This window comes from Gorilla gorilla, chromosome 7, assembly GCF_029281585.2.
Source record: "Gorilla gorilla gorilla isolate KB3781 chromosome 7, NHGRI_mGorGor1-v2.1_pri, whole genome shotgun sequence".
Lineage (NCBI taxonomy): Eukaryota > Metazoa > Chordata > Mammalia > Primates > Hominidae > Gorilla > Gorilla gorilla.
This window is the reverse complement of record NC_073231.2, coordinates 144,426,444-144,453,385: the sequence shown is the minus strand read 5'-3', so window position 1 is coordinate 144,453,385 and position 26,942 is coordinate 144,426,444. Positions and strand designations below refer to the sequence as shown.

The following is a 26,942-nucleotide window of genomic DNA, read 5'->3' as shown; positions in this document are numbered from 1 at the left end:
GCTTTGCACTGTATTTGAATATTATTGGATTTTGTAGCATCTGACAATCAGCAAAAAGAGAAACTGATAATGATGCTGATACAATCAGTAGTAGAGAGAGGTGTTAGTGTTAAGCAAAGAGGGGAGTTTGAGAGGTAACTAATTTTAGTTAAAAAATAGTTTATTCACGAATAATTGTACATTGTGATGACATTAGCTTCCTTAATGACATTGTGCTCCTTAACAGCTGAGGATCTCAGAAAATGAATAATGGATTACAGCCTCATCTCCACTCCACCCTGGTAGTTCCAAACCCCATAACATTTTCCCAATGAAACCAAAATCCTGATGTGTTCTCACTGGAAACTGCAATAAGTTAGAACTCTATGACTGCTGTAGGAAATGACTCCTGGCTTATTATTCTCATGCTAGATGATGTATTGGAGGCCCAGAAACAATCATAATCAGAAGCCAGCTTGTCTGTCTCCAGCTGATTAATGCTTTCAATTCACTTGGCAGATGTTTATTGAGCTTCTATTTTGTGTCGTGCCTTGTACTGTTAATAGCCTGTGAGAATGGATGCTGAGGCAGCTGCCTGTTTAGGTTCAGCAGCCAATCATGCAGAAGCAACTCCACAGCAGAAAATTAACCTTTCTGGTCATGTGTGCATTGTTTTAGTTTTGCTCTTTGTTGTTGCTTGTTTTCAAGTGCTTATTAATTGTCAGGCCCTGTTGAAAATACGCAGGGATATGAGTAGCGAGCTGACAAAGCCCTTTCTTTTAGTGTTTATTTTCTGGTGCTCAGTCAGCATCTTTATTCCAGATAAAACACTTACCCCATCCCCATATGCAGTAGGGAATTTTTTTCCAACTTGGCAAGATTCCAGACTCTAGGATGCCAGAAGCTTTTTATAGAAGTTATGTGGAAAAATCTAGATTAGTTATATTAGCTTTGGACTAGATATTTAATTAAAGCATGAACCTTAGGCTACTTGTTAAAATATTATCACTATCCCTTTATTTCATGAACATTTACTGGGTCCCTACCTAGTAGAAGTGATAGAGACAAATCCAACTGCACCCTGCCCCAGGAGTTTGTCATACATGGAAAATAAGACAGGTCTTCTGTAGTTATACCAAATTTCCTTGAGATCCAAGACCATGATGTAGTCATTTTTATATCTCTAAAATTTGGCTTGTACCTAGTACAGTTTAGGCACTTGATAAAAGTATGCAACAATTAAATAAAGGCTGCTGGAAAGACATCAATAGAGTACTGTGGGAACTTGCTTATTTATGCTTTTATATTTAGTTAATATCTGCAGGATTCCTTGTCGTGGGTGGACAATAGACACTTATATTCATGGAAGGTCCCTATTGGACAGCCCTTAGCATTTCTCTGGTGCTAACTCCTTATGTGTCATGAATTCCATTTTCTCAACAACCCATGTAAAATAGGTGCTGTTCTTTTCCTTCATTTTACAAAGGAACTGAAATACAGAGGGGTCAAGTAAGTTTCCTAGGCTTATACAGCTGTTCAGTGGAGAAATGGGATATGGGCTCAGGAACTCTGACTCTAAGAGGCTGCACTCTTAACCAATACCCTCTCTTCTGTGCCCAGCACCTTGTAAGCATTGCCGCATTACTCCTCCCCTTCCTAATGGCATGTGCAATTTCCAGCCTTTCACTGTGAAGGAAACTAAAGTTTAGAGATGTTACATGACTCAACCAAAGCTAGTAAGAGGCACATGTGTGAATTTGTCTAAAGAACTGCTGCCTTCATAACCCAGTCAGTTCAACTTCTAATTCACTCATTTATTCAAGAATATTGATTATTCACTATATCCCAGGTACTGTTTTAGTTCCAATGAGGAACTAAATTTAGTGTTCCAATGAGGAACACTAAATAAATAAGAAATCAGTAAACACTAGCATGTCAGATTTTTGCAGGTGCTATGGAGGAAGGTAGACAGAAAAGGGACCTCTCCAGGGCAGGGATGATGAAGGGTAGGTCTTTCAGTTTTGGGTCTGGTAGGCAGAAAACCTTTCACTGAGAAGCTGATATCTGAGCTAAGACCTGCAGGATGGGAGGGTATGAGGCCTGTGCATATGTGAGGGACTAGAATGTAGGGGGAAGAAACAGCATATGCAAGAGTCCCCAGCAAAGGTGTGCCTGGAGCTCACTTTGAGCTGCTTGCTTGGCTGCATAGAAGTCTTGTTCCATTCATCCATCTGTGCATCTCTTCACCCTTGAGTTGACACAGCAATTGCCTTCCTAATCTCCTGGAAGATAAATCTAGTTGTCCATTTATTACTTTTTGTCCTGAAATGTTGCCTGATATTAGCTGAAAATGCCCATCCTGAAGTGAGTTCATTTACTGTTTTCAAAGGGGTGACTGCCTGGCTAATGCATTGGCCCATCCTAAAATGTGGATGCTATTCTCTGAACATCGTGTATTCCCAGAGAATAGCTCAGCCTGATGAAGAGGCAGAAGCACATTTGAAATATTTATGGTTCAGGAAGCTAGGAAGGGGCACAGAATGTAAGATCTGTGTGTTGCTGTATTAGGATGTTTTTACATTGCTACAAAGAAATACCTGAGGTTGAATAATTTATAAAGAAAAGAGGTTTTATTGGCTCAGTTCTGTAGACTGTACAAGCATGATACCAGCATCTTCTTGACTTCTGATGAGACCGCAGGGAACTTCCCATCATAGAGGAAGGCCAGGTGTGTCACATGGCAAGATCAGAAGCAAGAGAGTAAGGGTGGGGAGGTCCTAGACTTCTAAACAACCAGATCTTGCATGAACTGAGTGGGGGCTCACTTATCACCAAGGGGATTGTGCTAAACCATTCGTGAGAGATCTGTCTCCATGATTCAGTTACCTCCCACCAGGGCCCACCTACAATATTGGGAATCACATTTCAACATGAGATTTGGAGGGGACAAATAACCAACCATATCAACTGCTTTGTATTCAAAGCAGAGGGTGCTAATGACCTCTGTCTAGATGCACAAGAAACTAGCTTTCTGCCTTGTCTTTTTTAGGGGGCAGATGGAATTGCGGGAGCTGCTGGACCACCAGGAATCCAAGGGTCACCTGTAAGTTCCTCAAGGAATGGGATCTGTTTTTAATCTGTCTTTAGCCTTTCTGGAACCCCAAGTGTTTGCCAATTCTGCTCTTGTCCTGTGTGCCTCCTGTGGCTCACGTATTTTTGAGGTTCTGTTCACTACAAGTCTTGCAATGAAACTGCTGGAGGGTTTGCTTTCTGTTGGACCCCTGTTTACTTTGCTGCTAAAGTAAAGGTTTGGTTGAAATGATATGAAGATCTGTGATTCCAGAATTCAGTTTACAACCGTCAATGCAAATAAGTCCTAGATTTAGGCCCCATATCTCAATTTCTTGTCAGTGTGGTTTCTATTTTGAGCAGGTGCAGGGAAGTGGAAAGGCTCAGTGCTAACTCACCTAGGACTATGGTGTGCACCAGGGGAATGTCAGACAAGAGGCAGCTATTGTTATCCCAACTGTTCAAAAGAGGAGAGTGGAATTAAAAAGAAGTCACTAGTCCAGGATCCCAAACCACAACCAGTGGAGTTGGCATTTGAACCGAAGGCTTTTATCTCAAAATCCAGATTTCATTTCTTGAAGCTGCCAGAACCACTCTTGGTTTCAATGCCATAAAGGGTGAACCACAGTTTGGTAGGTATTATGTTAGTAGCCAATACATGCATGGCAAGTAAATGAATATATGGTACATAAATATTCCTTATCTCATCTGACAGCTCCTCCCACTTTGGGCCTGTAAGTTAGAAAGGCCATGAATCATTATCCCCATTTTATAAATAAGGAAAGTGGAGATTGGAGAAGTGAAATGGCCAGTTCAGGGTCACACAGTGAGGGAATGTCAGAGCCAGGCACAATCCCTAGGCCACAGGAATCTCACCATCCTATTCCAAGGCCAGCTAGCAAGCAGGCCAGCCCTACCCTGGTATCTCTGGAGTTCTGTGCAAAGGGCATGTGCAAAGGGCATTATTACTTAATAAGACTTCCTCCATGTCAAAGGAGGAGGTCAGAGTCCCATGGGGTTATGTCACTTGGTCAAAGTCATACGGAAATTAGTGTCCAAGTTGGGAGTTAAGTCAATTTGAGATTTCTCAGTTCAGTGCTCCCTCTGCTATTCCACATTGACCCACCATGTGGGTGGTCCAGGCAGCCAGACGGATGTTGAGTCTGAAAAATCACAGCCACATCGTTCTGTTTAGGATCCTCATCTGGTTAATCCTTTTGAAGCCACCCATCTAGAAGTCCCAAGATGAATAAAATATAAAATATACTGGGCCGGGCACAGTGGCTCATGCCTGTAATCCCAGTACTTTGGGAGGCCAAGGTGGGGAGATCACCTGAGGTCGGGAGTTTCAGACCAGCCTAGGCAACATGATGAAACCCCTCTACTAAAAATACAAAAATTAGTCTCGCACGGTGGCACATGCCTGTAATCCCACATACTTGGGAGGCTGAAGCAGGAGAATCGCTTGAACCTGAGAGGCAGAGACTGCAGGGAACTGAGATCGCACCACTGCACTCCAGCCTGGGCGACAGAGTGAGACTCCATACGCAAATGATTTCCCTAATAAAAACTAATGGATTGTTTGCCTGAAGAGAATAAGATGTGGATCCAGGGCCGGGCACGGTGGTTCACACCTGTAATCACAGCACTTTGGGAGACCAAGGCGGCCAAATCATCAGGTCAGGAGATCGAGACCATCCTGGGAAGCCAAGGCAGGAGGAACACTTGAGGTCAAGAGTTCAAGATCAGCCTGGCTGTGAAACGCTGTCTCTACCAAAAATACAAAAAATTAGCTGGGCGTGGTGATATGTGCCTGTAGTCCCAGCTACTCGGGACAGTGAGGCAGGAGAATCACTTGAACCTGGGAGGTGGAGATTGCAGTAAGCCGAGATTGCGCCACTGCACTCCAGCCTGGGCAACAGAGTGAGACTCTGTCTCAAAAAAAAAACAGATGTGGATCTAGGATATAAAACTACCACATTCTTGGAATTAAACTGTACTAAATAAGACTTTGATTCTGTCATGGGACCACTCCTCAAGCTATGGTAGCACTTGAAGCTGTCCGTGGTGCTGAAACTTTACCATAACCATCAAACCAGAATATACTGGAAGTTTTGTTTGCCCAGTGAGCACTGGTAGTTACAAAATAGAAGTAATTTTTCTTTCTTTTTCTTCTGAAACAGTCTCACTCTTGTTGCCAAGGCTGGAGTGCAGTGGCACGATCTTGGCTCACTGCAACCTCCATCTGCTGGGTTCAAGTGATTTCTGACTAATTTTTGTATTTTTAGTAGAGATGGGGTTTCACCATGTGGGCCAGGCTGATCTTGAACTCCTGACCTCAAGTGTTCCTCCTGCCTTGGCTTCCCAAAGTGCTAGGATTACAGGCATGAGCCACGGTGCCCAGCCAATAGAAGTAGTTTTTAAAAGTTAAATGGGGCAAAATTATAATAAAAAGATACATACAAACCTTAGTTCTGTTGTATTTTGAATTAAAAGACAAACTCCTTTGGCAGGCTTTTTGACACAAAATAAAGCCCTTTACTTTGATTTTTGGTAATGAATGGAGTCCCTTGTCATCAGTCACGTAAAAAGAACATCCACTGATCAGTTTTTGTTACTTTTTTGAAAGGTGGTTTGAAAATATAACAACATATGTATAACAATATGAATGTAGAGTTCTAGATTGTTAGGATTTTTTTCCCTAACCTTTTGTAGGTATCTTATCTTATAGCTATATCAATTTAGATGGTGAGTGGTGAATGACTCACTTTTGGTCAGTGTCTTCAAAACTCTGACTTAACTTCTATAAAAAATGTATTATTTTTTCCACCTAAATTTTACTGGATTGTTTAAGCAACAGTTAAATTGTATGACTTTCATAGCAAATAACTGATGCAAACAGGCTTAGGAACAAGCACATTGACTCCTTGCAAGCCTTCAACTCATCCGGTAGGAACAGTACAGCAAGGGTGTACTGCAGGCAAGGGTGTACTGTAGTGTTGTGACCAGGCATGGGTTTTTGGAGAGGATGGGGAGGCTGGTTTATAATGGGGATTGGTCAAGTGGAGGTTAGTCAAGAGTCTACCATGTTTTAAGTTTCAGCCTCTCTGCCAATGGAATTGATTTCTAAATAAATAAAAGTCTAGTGATGGCAAGAAGACTGAACAGGGAGTCAGAGGTGGAGTTCTTTCCTGGATCTGCCACATTATTATTATGGGACCATGCTTTCCTCACCTGAGTTTAAAGAGAATGGTCTAATATAGCACTTGGCAAACATTTTCCATAAAGAACCAATTAGCAAACATTTAATGCAAAATCAGCCATAGACAACATGCAAACCAGTGGGTGTGACTGTGTTCTGATAAAACTTCATTTAACAAATCTGGCAGTGGGCTGAAGTTTGCTGACTCCAGTCCTAGATCACTGGTGTTTCCACATTAGGGAATTTGAAAAATAAGCATCCAGGAAGGAACCCAGGAAGCTCCATTATCAATAACTAAAAATCTCTAATAATAACTCCATCTTTGTCTTGGGTTGAACAAAAATATCCACTAAATTTTCTTATGTGTTTTTAGGTGTTGTGATGTGGGGAGGGATGAATATTTTGTTTTATCCTGGTTATTATTGTGCACTGCCTAAACCTTAAGAATACCTCATTTTGTGTGGCATGTGAATTATAATGTAAAACCTGGCACCCGTGTCTTATCTCCCAGTAAGCAGTTGCAGGAGATTATAAATTTGTCAGCTCTAAATACTCATGGTAAAGACACAGGGTGATATGATAATACTCCCATGATAGGAATTAGGGCACTGATTATATAATGCTGATTTATAAGCCCTAATTGATACTTATGTAAGTCTTTGATGAATAAAATGGGAAATAAAATACTAATTAATGAAATTTGGTAAAACAGTTTTTCAAATACAAGGAAAGAGATAGTAAAGCAATTATTGGTAAAACATGTAGGAGCCTCTGGAAAAAATGATGAAAATAATAAACCATCCTCTATGCATGCCCCCCGGTCAGCTCCCCACTTGTGTACAGTCCTGTATGCACAACACTTCAAGGTCCTGAGGTATGTGCTGTATGGGTAGAGAATGTGAATTTCAGGAAGTCTGGGGACAAATACAGAGTTGGATCTGGACCCAGGTCTTGTGGATACTAAAACCCAAATAGCTTCTTCCCACTGGCATTCCAATATTCAGTTTTCCCTGAGCCTATGTATTAATAATATGGCCAGAATGAGCTCCAGTGTGTGTACCAACAGGGGTAACTATGCTCAGCCCAAGGGAACCTCACTGCCTTGGGGGAAACAGCTCAGAAAGCCATGAGGCTGATACAGAAGCACTCTTTGTTTCTCACCAAACACTCACTACCCCAACCCATGAATGCAGTTCCATGTGAAGTCATTTACTTCCAGAAAAGCCAGCAGAGGTTTCATGGTGTTTTTATGTCTTGGATCTTTTAGGGGAAAGAAGGCCCTCCTGGCCCCCAAGGCCCATCTGGATTACCCGGAATCCCAGTAAGTGGCTTTTATAAAAACAAACAAACAAACAAAAACAAACTAGTTTCTCTTTATAAAAACAAAGAAACAAAAATATATTCCACTGTCAAAACAAGGCCTGGCCACTAGAATTTTGAGTGTTGTAGAAAATTAGAAATAAAATAATCACTAACTTGTTTATCAGTCAAAGCCAACTAAAATTTGGGTAGAATCAGTCTTAATCTTGTACTTCTTTTAGGCATATATTGGTTGTTTCTTATTTGTTTAAATAGTAATTTTTCTGTCTCTACATGTGTGTGTACTTGTATATACATGTTTATATTGTTAAAACAACACACACACACACACATATATATAACTGTGTTAGTTAACTATTTGTGATAATGTAAACATTTTCCATTTCCCATATTAATGTTAAATGTTCATAAACTTTACATTTAATAGATGCAATGGATGCACCATAATGCATATGATCATTTCTCAGTTGCCTCATAAACTTTACAATTATTTTAAGAAGCAACTACAACGGACAATTTTGTATGCATAGCATTTTAAAAATTTCTTTATGATGATCCTCCAAAATATGATTGGCTTGCCAGAGTAGAGAAACATCTAAGGTTCTTGATACATACTGCAAAATTGCTTTCCAAAGATGTTGTCCTGAACTTTTCAGTTTAATATCCTTCTCATTAGAGTCGAGCTGTTCAAGGCATTTGTAATAAATTCCTCCACAAAGGCCATGCACTGCCTTCTGCACTGAGAGTGAATTCTTCTGTGGCTCTTTGGCCTCTGCCTGCTGCTGTAGCACTTACTGTCTACAGTCCCCCAACCCTGCCCTCCACTGTGCCTTCTTTTGTTCCAGCCACACTGGATTTTTTTTTTTATTCCCAGAATGCACTGAATTCTCTCCTGCCACACTCTACAACCCTTCCCAGGCTACCAGGATGCCTCTTCCCTTCTTTCGCTAGTAGATGCCTTCGGTCTTCCCCCATCTCATCCCAGCTATCACTTCCTTCCCTGCTCCCCACCAGGCTAGGAGAGGTTCCCTCTTCCTTTCCTTCGGAGTGCTTATCTCATCTGGTGATCGCATTTCTATTGGTATAATGGATTGATTAATTCTCCATTATTCGTTGGTCTGGTTGAATAACTCATTCAACAAACAACTCTGTTTGTTAGATCTGAGGACGTAACATTGAAGCATGCCTGGTAATTAATCATGGGGTTATACTCTGTGCTGTAGGTTCTGCATGAGCTGGAACTACATCTGCTTTTGTTTAGCCTTGAGTCCCCACACATAGTGAGCACACAGCAAATATTGACAAAAGAAACATGTGGATGAATGAATCGCTTCTTAGAGCTTTTTCTCCTACAGTATCTGATATGTACTGCCATTGATCAAGAAGGCATTTCCTGGGCATCACTGACAGTCCTGTCTGTAACTCTGCAGCCTGGAGGTTAAGTAAGCTGTCCAGGGCACACAGATCTGAAGTGACATGCTGGGATGTTGGTATGAACTGCAACTCTGGAGACTAGGATATCATAGCAGTTAGGAAATACGTACTGATTTAATTTTAGCAATGGTAAAGCTAAGGGGAAGAAATTTCAATTTGGATTTTGTGTTAACCCCTTATCAAAGTTCTAGAGTACTGGAGAAGAGAGATACAACCTTACATATGATTATGCTATTTTCTTAATAATATCCATTTCTCCATCCCTCCCTCCTTCCTCCCTCCTCCTTTCTTTCCTTCCAATGGAAATCTGATCATGTTACTTCCCTCTGCTCACTGTTGTCCTTAGGCTTAAGCCAAAGACTGGGCCCTGTTCCTTCCCTGGCACCTTGTGAATGACCCCAGCTTTGTTCTCTGTTTCTTTGTCACTCTGTTTCCACTTCAAGGACAGAAATGAACAATGCTTATAGCCTTTCTGTGACCCAAACATGCTCCTTGCTGTCATTCACTGAGCCCCGCCTGTGCTCACAGTAGTGAACCATGCTGAGTACCTTCCTGCGTGTTATCGAATGTCCTCATTATCATCGTTGGCATCCACATTCCCCCCTCACCCATCACTGTGCTCACCCAAGAGGCCCAGACACCAGGCCCTCATGTTCTAAACTTGACTTCATGAAAATGCCCAGGAGAGGCTTCTTTAGGTCAATAGCAATAATAATAATAATGCTATTGCAAAATGTATTGCTTTCCCACTATATGCCAGATACTGCAAGTCAGAGATCCACAGCTGGAATCTTGGTGTTGAGAAAAAAACCAGGAAATCAGAACAATTCTGTCTGTTGAGACGCTGCCTTAGCTGCCAAATGTGAAGGCAACTGCTGGAAGCTGGGCAGAAAGACATGCTGAAACTGCCTTCGTCTTTCCATCCCCTCAAATCTTCTTTGACCTGATAACCAATTTGAGTTTCTCTTGCAGGGAGAAGAAGGCAAAGAGGGCAGAGATGGAAAGCCGGGTCCCCCTGGAGAGCCGGTAAAGGACTCTAAACTTCCTATTATATCACATGCCAAATCTATTACATGTCAATAACAACTACTTTGTGTGAGGAGCTATTTTGAACCAGGCTCGAAGATAGGCATTTTCTATGCATTATTTCATTTACATACTCTGACAACCCTGCACGGTAAACACTGCCGTCCCCATTTTAAAGCAGAAGAAACCTGGGCCTCGGGGAGGTGAAATCATGGCCCCAAAGTCACATGATGGGCTGGTGACAGAATCTGAACCTGAGCCCAGGGCTCCTGTCCCTGCTCCACATTTTGGTTTACTGCCCCCTGTAGCCTCAATCCTATTGATATGATAGAGGAAGCTGAAGTAGATGAGCATTGCCTGGAGGAGAAATCTGATATCTGGAGAGATCAGGATACCTAGTAAAATCTGAGTGGCACCTGCTAGCTCCAGACATTGTGGGATTACACACACACACACACACACACACACACACACACACACACACACACATATATATATATTATATATATATATGTATATATATATTATATATATATATGTATATATATATTATATATATATGTATATATATATTATATATATATGTATATATATATTATATATATATGTATATATATTATATATATATATGTATATATATATTATATATATATGTATGTATATATTATATATATATATGTATATATATATTATATATATATATATGTATATATATATATACACACACTACTTGTAACTCTGGGATAGGGTTTTCTCATTTTGGTTTTGGTTTTGGTTTCGTTTAATGTCAGCTGTCCAGGGGCACACAATGAGATGGACCAAGTGCTAGTGAGAATGTCTTGGTGGCCCCAGTAGCTGTTAGTTGGGAATGTGCAGGGATTTACAGAGACCCGTATCTGTGACTTCAAAGCTGTGCTCACTGAGTTTGGTCAGTCCTTCTTGCCTACGGATCAGAGATTCATCATGGTGATTCATCGGTTCCTAGCAGCTCTTAGGTCTTCCCAAAGCCCTTTCACAGACACTACACCAAGGGCAAGATGAAGGACGGCATCAGTGGTTTAGAGACCTGGGTTCTCCAAATGCCCACCAGTATGAGACTAGTTAAATGGTGAGCTGTCCACCCCATAGAATACCAAGAGCTGTCACAACGAATGAGGATATTCTCTAGATACTGATGCAGGACTGCTCCTAGATAGATTGTGAAGTAGAAAAGCAAAGAGTAAAACAACGTGTATAGTCTGTCCTATTTTGTATAAAAATAGTTGTGGGCCTATCTTTTTCTAGTGTTTATCTAAAGGAACTCTGGAAGACTCCATAAAACCCTCATAAAAGTAGTTCCTGTCCATGGGAGGATGATTGTCAGACAAGGGGACATAGCAGTAGGAAGACAACTTTCTATTCCATGGTATTTCATTTTACTGTTATCATCTTAATTTTTGGAGCCATGAGTATGCATTACTTACTGATAAAATTAAATTTAAAATATAGTGATTAAATAAAAATATTTTATGCCAAAATTACAACAACAACAATAATAACAATAGCAATAAAAGCTTGCTTTGGATTCCGGCCCCACTCCTTCCCAGGTTTTGTGATCTGGGTGACTCAGAAAGCACCTATGAGCTTCAGTTTCTTTTGAAATAGAATGAGAATAATATACCAACTTGCCAGAGTTGCTGGGTAATCATATAATGTAGAAAATGTGTCAGATGCATCAGGCTTATCTAACTGTCAGTGATTTTAGTAAGCTACTTTTCCCAGCTGCCCTAGTTGTAGCTCCTGGTGAGGCTAGAACTGCAGAGCCTTCAGAACCACTAAGGGGAGTTCCATAAAAGTTTCTACAGTGAGGTTTATGTTCCATTTAATTTGTTTGGTCATAAACTATTATGACTCATTCTGAATCTTACGCAACTTGCTGGAAGCACCTTCTTTATCATTTTACACTGTTTGCCAGATGCCGAAACCAAAATTCATTGCTGAGAGCAAATGAAAGAGTTTTTAGCAACTGAGCAAATTGAAAAGTCTCGACGAGCTGCTGTGGACTGACACCCAGCAGAGCTGCCCATGATGGGCAAATGACAGTCAGCCTAGGCAAAAATGTGGCAAGGGTAGAGAGAAGCACACATATCACACAGTGGCTGACAGCAACTGTTTGTGTGCCTAGGGTGGGGCACTGAGCACTTCATTACATTTTTCCACTGTAGTCCCCAGAAGAACCTTATGGGCTGTGGGTACCATTATTTCTCCCAGATGAGGAAACTAAGGCACAAAGAGGATAATAGCTTGATCAAGGGCATAGAGCTGATAAATGAAGCATCTAGGACTCACACTCCTGCAGGCTGACCCCGGAGTTCACTGCTGCAGAGCAGTGCATTGACCTTTCTGCAGAACGTGTATTATGCTGAGAGGCTGTTGTTTACAGTTCAGAATAACTGAGGACACTGATCTTCATTCAGTCTGTTTACTCAATGCCTATTCTGATGCAGGTAGAGTATTTAGGAGGTGATCCCCTGAACCAGTGAGGGAAGGAAGAAGAGAATGGAACAGAGAAAGAAGGAAAGGCAGGCTGGCAACTGGTAACTCCAGGCTGGGGCCCAGCCTCACTGGCGATCCTCTGACTGCTTCTGGAGGCATTGACTTCCCTGCACTTGGGCCTTCCACACCTCAAAGTCAAGTACGCCCTAGGGTCAGGGAACATCTTCATTCTATGTCCACCCTTCAACCTATGCAGGAACTGCTCCGCAAGGAGGCAGACACCTCCCTGGGTGGGCCCCAGGGGATGTGGTTGGAAAATGGCAGCATCTGCTACAGGAACTAGGTGGCCCCTCTTCAAGTTGACTTGCTCATTCAAAGTTTGTATATGGGAGGGGCACAAATGGATAGACAGACCAGCCAGATAAGTAGAACATAGGATGGATGGATGGATAGATGGATGGATGGATGGATGGATGGATGGTTGAATGGATGGATGGATGGATGGATGGATGGATGGATGGATGGATACACAGATGGATATATAGAGAGCCTTTTGAGTTGCCTGTTGCTTAATTTTTATTAAGAGATATTTAAGCATTAATTATACTGTAGGATGAAGTGCAGACTCTGGAACCAAAATGCCTGGATTAGAACCCCAGCTGTGTGACCTTGAGCAGATGACTGAACCTCTATGTGCCTCAGTGTTTTGCCTGAGGGTTAACAAGAGTCAGGCATCAGTGACATCATAGTGAAAACCTTCAGTAGCTGCTGGTTGTTCCATTTTTCTGCTGGTGCCTTGGGCCAGTGATGGCCATCACAGTTGACTCTGAGGCAGGAGCCAGGCTATGTACACCCTCTATCACAAAGACCTACAAGGGAGGACTGTCCCAAATTTACAGATCCAGAGATCCAGAGAAAGGAAATGACACTTTAAGATCACACAGTTAAACTAAGAAACAGACAAACCTGGAAGTCAGGGCTTTAGGCCCCACCCTTCTTTCTGTAGTTTTTTTTTTTTTTTTTTTTCTAAATCCAAGGATGTTCCTTTCTCTCCCCACTCCCCAGTAATGGGCTGCATGTGATTTCCAAGGTTTAAAACTTGTAAACATGAGGTGGACAGAAGGTTTGGGAACAGGCATGTCTTCCAGGCCCAGCATGCTGCCCCTTCTGCCCATCCATCAAACTTAGCCTTTCATTGACTTTCCTCTGCCCCTCCTCCCCTCATTCTTCAATTTATATGAACCTGAGTTGGCAAGCCTCTTATTGTCTTCTGTTCCTGGTTTGGTTCTGTGCAGGGCAATGCCAAGCTGTGGGCAGTAAAGAATTTTAAATAGTAAGAGTGTCCTGACAAGCTCTTTTAAGATGATGGGGTGAGGAAAAGGCTGTGTACGTCACAGGTCGCCCTGCCAGTAGGTACTGCGGCTGACCTGGAAAGAGCATCCGCTTAGGTGTGGCGCTCAGCTGGAATTCAGCCTGGCTTTGCTATTTAATACCTTCATAAAAATATAACTTTGAGCCTCAGTGTTACCATCGGTAAAGTGCAAGTGTTAATAGCGGCCTTGACATGGTTTTTGCAAGTGGGCATAAAGTCGTCTGTAACTAAGATGGCCATATAATTTTTCATCCACACCAAGATGCTTCCGATAGTGAAAGGGGGGTACTAAGCATAATTATTTTGGAGATGCAACCTGTGTAACCAGCACCATCCCAGGAAAACCAGGAATATAATAGGCCTGAATACATGGTGGAGATTTGTGTAGATTAATAAGGACCAAGACACCAGGGGAAAGGGCTGACAGGGTGGATAGAAACTGGCTTGTGGGAATAGATTGGTAGGAAACACAGAGAGCCAGGAATAGGAAGATTCTTACAATGTTGTCCTCAAACTCTTCTTTTCTTCCTTACTCTCAGGGCAAAGCAGGAGAGCCAGGTCTACCAGGACCAGAGGGTGCCCGAGGCCCACCTGTAAGTGTGTAGTGTGTGTGGGGAACGGTAGAACCAAGCCCATCAGCCACATGGCTCTCACCACTGTGGGCAAGGCTAGCCCAGACTGCCCGACCATGGGGTCCTAGAAGTCCTCCTCCAGACGGCTGTACTTCTGTGCAGTCAATTCAGCTTTGCCACACTACATAGCTGCGAAATTCATTTTCACAATTGCAGCCATGACCTTGTTGTTGCTCAAAGTTTTCTTTGTTCTCATCTGATTTATTATAATTTCAATGGGTTTTCTCTGGATAATAGAACCTAAAAATGAATCTTAATTTTAGTTTTGAACACTTTCCATAGCTAAGGTTTTTTTTCCCAACTATAAAAGTAACCCATTCTCATTGCCTAATGGTATTAATAATAATGATGATGGTAATAATAAGAAAAAGAATACAAAAAATGGTATTGAGAAGAAAATTAATTTACTTCTAATTCTATAACAAAGAAGTAAAGTTTTTAATATTCAGTGTATTTTTTCTAGTCCTTTTTTCTATATATGAATTCTAGCATCTATATATGTACATCTATATCTAGCTATTATACATATAAACAGACACAGATACTGTTTACCTACAAAAATGAACTCTATGTATTTTAGGGTTATTGGGTTTTATGCTAAATGTTTCACCTCTTCATAATTTCAAAATTGTTTTCACAATTTCTTAAATTGCTTTTAGAAAAAAATATGATTTTAAATGATTATCCTAAAATTATCTGGATTTTATCTAGCAGATCAAAATCCTAGCTCTATTTTCTTAATGTTTTTCTTTTAAAAAATCAACCTTCTGGCTAGTATTCAATAAGAAGGAAATAAAATACAAAAATAAATTTTCTGTTCTCCTAAATCCCCTTGTTTTTCACATGATTGCACCAGAAAACATGCAAGAATGAGGAATATGACCTTTTATGGGGATTGCAACACTGAGCTAGTGATCAATTTATTAAAGGTGGTTCTTGGCTTATTGGAGTGACAGGGGCTACATTTCAGTCACGAAACCCATGGAGCCTGTACTGGGGGCAAGACCCATCTGTCAACTGGGAATTGTAAGGAAAGAGCTGAGGTTAGAAAGCCAGGCAGGGAAAAGAAGACCAAGCTCCTCTGGATGACATAGAATAAGTCAGGACAAAGCTTTGTAGAATGGAGTGGGTTTTCAGATAGAAAGACCTGGATTCAGCCTTTACTTTTTGGCATTTATTGACTTTGTGACCTTGGTTGCAATGAGGACCTTTCTGAACCCCTGTTTCTTCTTCTATGAAATGGCAGTCATAATAGCTCCCATTCTTGCAGTGGTCATAAGTACTAAAGGAGAAGGTAGGACATGTAACGTTCCCAGCAGAGTGCCTGACAGGCACTCTCTCAGTTGGTGCTTTTGTCATGATTAGATGGGAGGAGAGCACACCAGAGTCTCTTCCTCTGGGCTGGCTGAATTTGGAATTCTGGGGTCCTTGAGGAAGATGCCGAGCCCCAAGAAATCCCTAGCCCTTTCCAGGGAAATGTAGCTGGACTGTTTTGAATAACTGGAGAGCACTGTGCAGTCCTTATTCAGTCTTATTCAGTCCTGACAGCAACTCTGCAGAAGTAGGTTCTAGCCTAATTTTACAGATGTGGAAACTGAGTCCCAGAGAAGAGAAGTAGAGCCCCCAAGATCCCACAGCTGCAAAATGGGAGCCATGGTCCCAACCCAGACCTAACTCACAGTCAGCCCAGTTGCATGAAACTTAAGAGCATATGGCAATCCTTTCCATAGATTAATACTGCAAAGCTATGCCAGGCGGGCATTTTTGTTATCCTTGAGCTTTAGCTTTACATCCACTAAGTGCAGATTTTCACACAGATTGGCCTGGAGATTAGAAATGATGGCCTCAGCTCTGCTAATGGTTTAATCTTCACTCACAGGGCCTGAAACTCTGTAGTGGTGCTTCAGGTAATATGCCTCCAAGTTGCAACTCTGGACAAGGAGACCCCAGCACTATGGCCCGGGATGTAGCTCCCAGAGCTGAACCTACTCAGGGGTGTTGGTAGGACCAGCAATGGCCACAGGAACAAGGAAGGGGCCGCAGGACCTAACTCTGGGTGAAGGTGATGTTCCCTACAAGGGAATCACCTGACTCAGGAGCCGTGCAGAGAGGGGCGGGCCAAGTTATATGCTGTAAGCCTGGAACAATCAGGAGGAACAAGGAGAGCAGGAGACACCTGAACCAGTAGGGCAATGCCCCAACACTCTGAGGCATTTGTGGGATGAGCCCTGGCAGCCCTGCCCACAGCATAGAGGGGGCTGGGAGGAAGGGCTCTTGGTATCCAGTTGTCAAACCCCTGGCACCGAGCGTGGCACCAAGTAGGGCTCAGTATCCTGCAAATGGTAAAGAATGAGCGGGGGCAACATGGGTCAAAGCAGGCAGGGAGGTATGCCTGCCCACTGCTGCCCCAAGAGCCTGCTCTATCATGGAATAACTCCATTCTCTTTCTTCTAGGGCTTCAAGGGACACACAGGCGATTCTGGTGCACCCGGTCCCCGGGTAAGTGGACGCCTCCCTTTGGAGGTCCCCCCAGGTGGGCAGAGCTTACACTTCCCAGACAGAAGATACTTGCAGCCTGCAGGCCGTGGCAGTGCCTTACCCAAGAGAGGACATGGAGCACACCAGCATGGAGCAAGCCAGCACAGGGACACCTTCGAAGCACCAAGCTCACCTCTTGGCCTAATTCCCTCAGGTGGTTTTTCTGGGGGCCAGACAATATCATGGCCAACCAGTTTGGCCGAATAAGTCTGGACTCAGGTGTGTCACGCACGTCAGCCCTGAGCCTTGTGAGGTGGTTGTTGCTATTAGGTTCTTTTTGCAGAAGAGGAAACTGAGGCCCAGAGGACATGGGTGATTTCCCAAGGTCCTAGAGCTTATAAATGGAAAGCATCACTTTTACCCCAGATGGGAAGACTCCAGAGACTATTTTCTTATCCTTTAACTCCTCTGCCTCCTCTGAATGCCCAGAATGGAAGTGACATTATGGGTCAGCTGGTTAGATCCCTTGCATGATCTAGATACCAAGGAGCAAGCACAGGTGTAGAGAGGGTCAAGTGGATGAGCAGATAAGGAGGCAGCATTCCAAGTGTAGATGCCAGAGCCTTCAGCTGCTGTTCTTCCCTGCTTGAGCTGCACAGAGAGGCACAGCATGGCTCCAGGCGCTCACAGCTGTCCTTGGGTGTGCCACAGACCTCAACTCAGGGCCGGGGCTCTGCATACGGAAGTTGACAGGGCCCCTGGGCCTCTCCACCTCTCCCAGCTCCTCAGGTGCCCCTGTGGTTGAGACAGCCAGTGGCTGAAGCATCTCCTTCCCTAATAGCAGGCCTTTTTGTTCCTAGGGAGAGCCTGGTGCCATGGGGCCTCCTGGTCAGGAAGGGTTACCAGGAAAAGATGTAAGTGGGGTCCTGTGGGACCTGGCTGGGCTGGGGCTGGGGGTGGGTGTATCAAGGAAGTGACACCCAGAAACTGCCCCACAATGGCTGGTGGCAGCACTGCCAAGAGGCACACAGATGACATCACAGGATTGGTTGGCAAGGATGAGATTGGTGCCTCCAACCTAGTGGGTGGGTCCCTGGGCTTTATGGTTGATAAGGAAGCTTTTCTGGATCAGTCATGATTTGTCCGTTGGTACAAATGATAGGCCTGTTGGATCCAGCCTTGAATGGACTTGAGAGGCATTTCAGAGTTTCTCGCAGATTATTTCTCCTTCTCTTGGGCTCTGCAGTGCTCAAAGAAACCACACACCCCTCACCGCCACCACCGTGTGCTGTGTTAATTGTACACCACTTGAATGGCTCTCCCTTTTATTTGGTGTTGGGATCTCGGCAGAACAAGGAAAAAAAAATCTTTTTTTTTTTTTTTTTTTTTTTTTTTTTGAGATGGAGTCTCACTCCGTCGCCCAGGCTGAAGTGCATTGGCGTGATCTCATCTCACTGTAACCTCCGCCTTCAGGGTTCAAACAATTCTCCTGTCTCAGCCTCCCGAGTAACTGGGACTAGAGGCACCTGCCACCACGCCCAGCTAATTTTTGTATTTTTAGTTGAGACAGAGTTTCACCTTGTTGGTCAGGCTGGTCTCGAACTGCTGACCTCAGGTGATCCACCTGCCTCGGTCTCCCAAAGTGTTAGGACTATAGGCGTGAGCCACTGTGCCGGGCCAGAACAAGGGAAATTTTGACCCCAGGTGTACAAATGAAAAATTTGAGATCCAGAGAGATAAAGGGACTGACTTATGGTCACCCAGAGAGTCAGAGACAGGAATAGCTTGCCTGGAGCCCAGAATCCACCAGCTCCACATCCCCCAGGGACCAGCCCTTTGCATGTGGTGTCCTGCAGGGTGGCTGGACATGTGAGATGCAGAGTGGCATCATGGAACCGGCCGATTGGTCAGATGCAGAGGCACCAGGTACTGAGGTACAAAGTTGTCTCATGCCCACCATGTGAGTCCTTCAGGGCCTGCCTTTAAATTGATGAAGTGGACTCTTCCCCAATGGCTCTTGACACACCGGAGCACGTGGCCCCTGTGGCTGATCTGCTCCCAGGGATGATGGAGCTGGAAAGGATACTCAGGAGAAATCTGATCTAGTTCACATGTGCTTTCTTAGCTGTGGAATCTGTCTTATAAGATCAGTGTGTGGAGCCCTGTGCATACACCTAAAAGTAGAGCCCACCCCAACCCCACCCAAAAGGGGGCTTCTCAGAAGCTGAAGGGCAGCTTGAGAATCGTGATACAGTCCATCCCCTTCCCCTGCACTTCAGTTTGTAGAAAAGGTGATGCAGGGTGCTACCCAGGCAGGAATGTGACTGAGGTCAGCTCGCCCAGTACATCGGGGTAGAGCTGGGATGGGACCCTGGGATGCCAGGTGATGGGCTGTGCTTCCTTCCCTCCATCTTAGCCATTTGACTTTTATTTTAAAAATCCATTTTCTAGAGTGTTTTTCAGTCTACTTTGTGTAGAAGCATGTCCAAGTTTCTGATTTTTTATCCATCACAGGGTTAGGATTATGCCCCGTCACAGGGCCGCTTGGAAGACTCTGCAAGGTGGTGGTGAATCACACTGCTTAGCAAGCTGGAAGGTGCTATGCACCTGGGTGGCATGGGTTTTTCACCCTGGTGACTCAGACGCGAATGGTTCCAGGTCACCGTCTAGCGAATCAGGAAAAGAATTTCAAGAGAGATTCTCTCCTCTGATTGCTTATCTTAGTTCAAGGTGGAGCCACCTGAAACCCCTGAGGGACCAGGTGGAGGATGTCTAAGAAGTAACTGAGTAAATGGATGCACAAATGCGGGCCTGCGTGCATTTACTCACCCACAGGAAGGGAGTTTGTCCATATTTGGAATAATGGACAACTGATGATGAAACATGCTGGACAATTTGTTGGTTCCTTTGGGTAACTTCCCGAGGTTTGGTTAACATTTGAAATTGGGACGCCATCACCTTCACACAGTGACTTGATGATGACACCATCTCTCTCACTTTGTTCCAGGGTGACACTGGACCCACTGGGCCACAGGGTCCCCAAGGACCAAGGGGACCACCGGTGAGTTTTGCTTTGCGACTAATATGCTTCATGTTATTACAGGACCTTTCACCACAATGATATTTAGTTAGTTCGCTCTGGTGCCACCGTATATATTGTTAAAAAATTGTAATATGTTTTAGCAGTTGGTAAATAGCTGCCCCCCTGAGTCCCCCTAGTCACCTCCCCCAACACTCAGATTCTTTTCTGGGACCATCCCCCACAATATAAAAATTACAAAGGTGCCACCGGCCACCGCTGGAGCTCTATAGGACCTTGCCCCGAGGCTGTGCTCTAGCTCTGGGCTGCACCAGGGGTTGGTGCTTGCTAGAGGTTAGTTTCCCGAGGCTGCTGTAACCAAGTACCATGAATGGAATGTGGTACGTGGCAGAAATGTGTTGCCTCATGGTTCTGGAGGCCAGAAGCCTGACATTCAGACCAACAGGGTTGGTTCCTTCTGAGGCTGAGAGAGAATCATTCCAGGTGTCTCTCCCAGCTTCTGGGGCTTTGCTGGCTCTCGAGGGCATTCCTTGGCTTGTGGGGCACCACCCTGGCCTTTGTCTTCATCTTCACATTGTGTTCTCCCTGCTTGTGTCTCTCCCCAAAAATCCCCCATCCCTTCCTTTTTTTTTTTGAAATGGAGTCTCGCTCTGTCACCCAGGCTGCAGTGCAGTGGCGCGATCTCCGCTCACTGCAAGCTCCACCTCCCAGGTTCATGCCATTCTCCTGCCTCAGCCTCCCGAGTAGCTGGGACTACAGGTGCCCACCACCACGCCCGGCTAAATTTTTATATTTTTAGTAGAGACGGGGTTTCACTGTGTTAGCCAGGATGGTCTCTATATCCTGGCCTCATGATCCGCCCCCGCCTCGCCCTCCCAAAGTATTGGGATTACAGGCATGAGCCACCGTGCCCAGCCCCCTGCTTTTTTTTTTTTTTTGAGATGGAGTCCTGCTATGTCACCCAGGCTGGAGTGCAATGGCGTGATCTTGGCTCATTGCAACCTCTGCCTCCTGGGCTCAAGCGATTCTCTACCTCAGCCTCCCGAGTAGCTGGGATTACAGGTGCGTGCCACCACGCTGCTAATTATTTTTTTATTTTTTTATTTTTAGTAGAGATGGGGTTTTGCCACATTGGCCAGGCTGGTTTCGAACTCCTGACATCAAGTGATCTGCCCCACTTGTCCTCCCAAAGTGCTAGGATTACAGGCATGAGCCACTGTGCCTGGCCCAAAGTTCCCCTTTTTATAAGGAAACCAGTCCTTGTTGGGTAAGGGGCCCACCCTATTCAATGTGAACTTGTTTTAACTAATTACCTTTACAATGATCCAATTTCCCAATTCGGTCACATTCAGAGGAACTGAATGGTAGGACTTAAAAATTTGGGGGGGACACAATTGAACCCCATAGCATTCCATATGATTGATACATATCTGGTTGTTATATCTGCCTGTTTGTGCACAGAGGCAAATCCTTCTCTTATCTAAGAGCAGCCTGAGAGGATGGAGAAGGTCCAAAACAGATATTTAGGTGCCTAGCGCTGTGCAAAGAGAAAAGCATAAATTATCCCATTTAAGCCCAGGGGCCATCACAGAAAGGCAGCTTTGATATCTGTGTCTCTCTATATATTATTATCAATATAATTCATGCTCATTGTAGAGGCAATCAGACAGAATTGAATGTTACAAAGTAACAAGAAAATTCCCTTTTCACCCCCACCCAATCCCACCCTCCAAAGGAAGCCACTGTTAGAAGCATTTTGTGTATCTTTTAAAATATTTTCAATATGCCTACGAGCGTATAGAAGACACATTTTGTACCCAACACTTTATCTTTCGCAACTGGCTTATTTTGTAAAGCTTGTATGTTGCGTGTTTTTTGAATGAGTAATGGAATAAACAAGTGAATGAATATTGGCTTCCCAAGTCTAGGTCATGCAGCTTGTGAGAGCTTTAGGTTGGTTTAAGACCAAGACTTTCTGATGCCAAATCCTGTATTCTCCACCCTACTGTGGACAAGCATGGGCTTTGTCTTTGAGATCCTAGAGAGGGGGTGTGTGGCAGGTCCTATGAGGTTGGATGTCCCTTCTTTTCAGAACTTAGCAGGTAGAGTCACAGTCTCCCCTGATGGGGCCACAATGACTCAAATGAGCTGAAGCCCAGGCTCCCTGGGTGTGAGCTCTCAGTGGGGTGATATCAACCCCACGGGGAAAACACTGATTCTTGAGGTGTCAAAGAGTGTGTGTCAAATGCAGATATGGATACAGTACATAAACAGATGTGTAGCTTAGCTGTGATATTAAAACTTCATATGGAGAGATTAGGAAAAAATGTGTGAAAAGGCAACTGGGGAGGGAGTGATAAGGACAAAAATTTGAGAAACCCTGCTCCAGAGCCCCCCAGGAGTGGGGTGGTTCTGACTGGGTCCCCCCCAGCTCCCTCACTGGGCTTTTGCATCCAATTCTGGAGTTCAGCCATCTGGGCTTGATTTCCTCCTCTCCAGTATTCATCACATGAACTAGGTGAGTTTCTGCACTTCTCTCAGGACTCAGTTTTCTCATCTGTAAAATGGAGGCAATCTGGACCGAACAAGGAGGCTTTAAGAATCCAGCAAGGTAATCCAGTGAAGTGAGAGAACAGTGCCCAGCCCTTGGAATGTGCCCCAAGCCAGGTCTTCTCCATTCCTGGAGGCAAGAGGGGCCTTAGCTCTGCTTCTCTCCCTGGCCTCCTGGCATAGGGCAGCAATCAAATTCTTGATGAGTGCAAACACATTCAAAGGCACAGAAGAGGGAAAGTGAAGTGACTTCTTTTTTTGAGACAGGCTTTCACTATGTTGCCCAGGCTGGACTTCAGTGGCACGATCACGGTTAACTGCAGCCTCAACCTCCTGGTTTCAAGCCATTCTCCTGTCTCAGCTTCCCAAGTAGCTGGGACCACAAGTGCATACCACCATGCCCAGCGAATTTAAAAAAAATGTTTGTAGATATGAGGTCTCACTATGTTGTCCAAGTTGGTCTCAGATTCCTGGGCTCAGGCCATCCTCCCATCTCAGCCTCCCAAAGTGCTGAAATTATAGGTGTAAGCCACCGTGGTTGGCTGGAAAGTGGCATTTGGAGAGCAGAGAGTACTCAGAACAGGTGTGTGAGGTGGAAGACGGCAGCTGGCCTGGTGAGATTGTGAAGGGCTTCACGTACCACATGCTGGGTGGGGCGTGGCCCTGAAATCCCAAGACCCCCAAAGGCCACTGTGTGGTTCTAGCTTGCTCCTACCAATTCTCGGGTACATCATAAGGAATTTGATACCAAAAATGAGCTGCTGAAGTTTGCCAAATATCTGCTTTGTTTTTAAACAGAGAATAGTTCTGAGTTCTTTCTTTGACAACCTCATTTTTACTCCACTGAAATTTCTGTGCTTTTCTGAGCGAGGAGAAGGATTCTGGCAAGGTCACACAACTTTGAACTAGACATTGAATATGTATAGAGTGCCTCCATCAATAGTTGTGATGATTGCGAATGTATGTGTGGCCTGAAAACTGTCATTTTGCTTTCTCTAAAATCTATAGGCACCCAGGGGTAAGACTAGGCCATATGGCAACCACCTCACAGCCACTAGTTTCCAACAAGCACCAGTGGAGTGGAGTTCAGTGCTGGGGACTGCATGAGGCATTTACATGATTCATTCATTTTCTCCCCAAACCCTGTGAGACAGGTGTGATTTCTGTCCGCATTCATGGATGAGAAATGGAAGCACAGAGAAGTCTAATAACTTGCCCAAGATCACACTGCAAGTCAGTGGCACAGCCAGGATTTGGACTCCAGCATTCTCATTCAAGAGCCTGCAGCTCAAACACCCAGACTGGCTGGTGTGTGCTAGAAGTCCTTGTCACAAAGATCATCCTGGAAGGAGGGGTCTTAGAATAGGAGTTTGGAGCTCAAAAGGGTTGAAAAGGGGAGCTGTGGTTTCCATTCCTGGGAAGCAGAGATCCAAGGGGCTTGGCGAGGGACAGCAGGACACAGGAGTGGCTCTGCAGCCCAGGAGGGAACCAGGTTCCAGCCCCAGTAGGCCTCAAGTGCACAGAGCACAGGCAGCCGCCCAGAACCACCCTGCCTTCTGTGCACATGGCCTGTGTTGGCACCGTATGCTACTGTGTCTTGGCCCTTATCCTCTCTGCAATGTCTTGGCCCTTATCCTCCCTGCGAAGGGAAGATTAGAGAAAGAAGGAGGAGGGCTAGAATTTCCATAGGGATAAGGCAAAGTACATATTTTTAGAGGGACACAGATGGGTTGGTGGGCGGAGGAAGGTGCAGGGAGAAGCGTTATGCAGCGTTCGCGGAAGGGCCGAGTATGGGTAAGCGGTCCACAAATCCAGCTGGCTGCTCTGATTTTAGACCTTACTAGCTCAGCGATCCCTGGCAGGTCTGTGATGGGGATTCTGGGATATGGGGAGAAAGATGTCTGTGCTGCAGGATTCCCAGCAGGATCCAGTGACATGAGGCCATGGCCATGCATGTGCTTTGAAGGCTCAAGGTGGAAGCTGTATTTATGATCGCTGACCCATAAGGCATGTCCTTAAGGAGGGGCAGAGCAGTGTGAGATGGAATCAGTGCTGCCTACGTTCAGATCTCAGCTCCTCGCCTTGCCTCGCAGGCAGGTGGCTTAGCATTTCTGAGCCTCAGTTTCCCCATTTGTAAAAGGGTGATGATGTTTGTGTCCGATGTGAGCAATGAGTGAGTTAATGCATGCAAAATGCACAGCTCTTAGAAGAAGTCTGTCATGTGCCCGGTCAGCATCAGCTACATTATAGTGGAACATGCTTCCATGAATCCAACACATTTGTGAATGCATGCTTCACAGATTAGAGGGCATTCACACCTTTTGGTTAAAGGATCAATGGAGAGTGATTCTCTAGGATGTCCTTGGTTTATTATTTAGCAGCCAGCCTCCTGTGTGTCTGGCACTGCATTGGAGACACACAAGGAGGCTCTCTCCTCCTAGGCTGGAAATACAAAGAACGACAAGGCATAGACTCTGCCTTTGGGTTACTCATGGTGGGAAAGAGAGCCAGGTAAAGACACAGCAGCCAACGGGAATGTGCCTTGAGTGGGGGAGTGTGGTGGGCAGAGGAAGAGACGAACACAGCCTGGGGAATTGAAGCTGTGAATTTTTGGCTTAATAGAAATTTGTCTGATCCTGAAAGGGAGTAGCCAAGAACATTCTTGAGCTTTCTTGTTTTTACTCTACTGGGATCCTGTTTGTTAAATGTATTCACCAAAACTATGAATGTGCACAATATATCTCTGTGAAGTTAGAGAAAATTAGACTTGGAAGCCTCAGTCCTGGAATCTGGAGTGAATGGACCTTCCATTTTGTAGCTGCATGACTCTGCACAAGCCATTTTTCTTCTCTGTGCCTCAGTATCTACGTATTTTAAATGAGAGTATAATGATCTCCTTAGTCGGGGAGTACAAGGAGATAAGTGCATGGACATGCTTCCTAAGCTGAGACCAGCACTGTGGCAGTGTGAGCAATTATGTGTAAGCTGGGTTGTGTTAGATGGTTTGTTTGTTCTTCAGCACAGCAACTGAATGGATGGATGAATAGATGAATGAATGAATGTGGTCATAATTATTTACTATGCCTCAGCTATGGGCACCATTCACCAGGCTAGACTTTTTCATGCCCACGGACTCATTTGATTTCACAACAATATTATGAATTAAATATTACAAGTTCCTTTTAGAAGTTGAGAAACATCCTCTGAGTAATGAAGTGGTTGACTGAGAGCCACACTGGCTAGAGTAACAGATTCTGTGTAAAACCAAGTCCTGTGCATCAGTCTATCTCTTTGTTCCACCGTCCTGCTCTTTGATGCCCTGGCAGGATGATTATCTCTGTTTCTTCCACCAGGGCAAGAATGGATCACCGGGATCTCCAGGAGAGCCTGGCCCTTCAGGAACCCCTGTGAGTTCTCTTTGGCTGCTATGTGATAGCATCAGGGTGAGCTTTGAAAGGGCTTGTGGATCACATTACAGATTGTCCAGCCAGTGTCCCTAGAAGCATTGGTGGGTACATATGGGTTTGAGTGGTAGAAATAGGTTGGAGGTAAGAGGCTCCATAGGGCCATTTTTTTTAAGGTTTAAAGTATATATCATGCGATTGGCTCTTTGTTGGCTATAACCATAGGCATCTATGGTCTACATCCATAGGCACCCAAAACAAACATTTTTTAAAAAAATGTTTAGCAAGGTTGTAGGGTAGAAGTTTGATGTTTCCAGAGGATGGGAGGATGAGGTCAGACTGAGCAACCCTTACCACCTCAAATGACAAAGTGTGCAGCATGGGAATGGAGGTAGGGACGGGGGTGGGAGACAAAAAGGATCAACAGGTAGGTAGCAGAGCGAGCTCAATGGGCAGGTAGTAGAGAGAGGGTGCATGCCAATCAGCAGAGTTCTGGTCAGCTAGATATCAAATACAGGATTTGGGATTCAGTCCTGGTAGGTGGGGAGACATGGTGGGGAAGATGGTTCTTTAATGGGTTCTAGGGTTGGATGAGAAAAGCTCTGGCCACTAGTCTCCTTCCAATCTAGTCTTCTTGTATTTTTACTTGCTAAAATTGGCTGCCTGACTCAGAAGGCCACCTGCGAGGTGTGAGTCAACTGTCAATTGTACCGGGCAATGGGCTGACCAGGACTTGGTACTTCGGATACTGCGGTGACCAGCTCATCTCAGTTTGTGAGGAACTTTGCCAGTTGGAAAATCCTGCATCCTGGGAAACCTACTGGTTCCAGGCAAACTCAGCATCTGATCACCCTAGCAGAGACCCTCCTCTTGTTGGACTAGGGACAGCTATGCAAAAGGAATCCAACTTCCTAGCAAACATAATGACCTCCCTCAGGGGCTATGGTATGGGACCTGTTGC

General features: G+C 44.5%; 1 protein-coding gene across 1 annotated transcript in view; it reads left to right on the top strand.

Moving 5' to 3' along the window:
- Positions 1-26,942, top strand: part of COL22A1 (collagen type XXII alpha 1 chain) — a 325,869-nt gene that overhangs the window by 280,250 nt on the left and 18,677 nt on the right. Inside the window, exons 49-56 of the mRNA XM_055348666.2 lie at positions 3,029-3,082; positions 7,518-7,571; positions 9,977-10,030; positions 14,417-14,470; positions 16,964-17,008; positions 17,848-17,901; positions 19,995-20,048; positions 25,931-25,984. Of these exons, the coding sequence (XP_055204641.2) occupies positions 3,029-3,082; positions 7,518-7,571; positions 9,977-10,030; positions 14,417-14,470; positions 16,964-17,008; positions 17,848-17,901; positions 19,995-20,048; positions 25,931-25,984 (423 nt within the window). The remainder of the gene's footprint in view (positions 1-3,028; positions 3,083-7,517; positions 7,572-9,976; positions 10,031-14,416; positions 14,471-16,963; positions 17,009-17,847; positions 17,902-19,994; positions 20,049-25,930; positions 25,985-26,942) is intronic.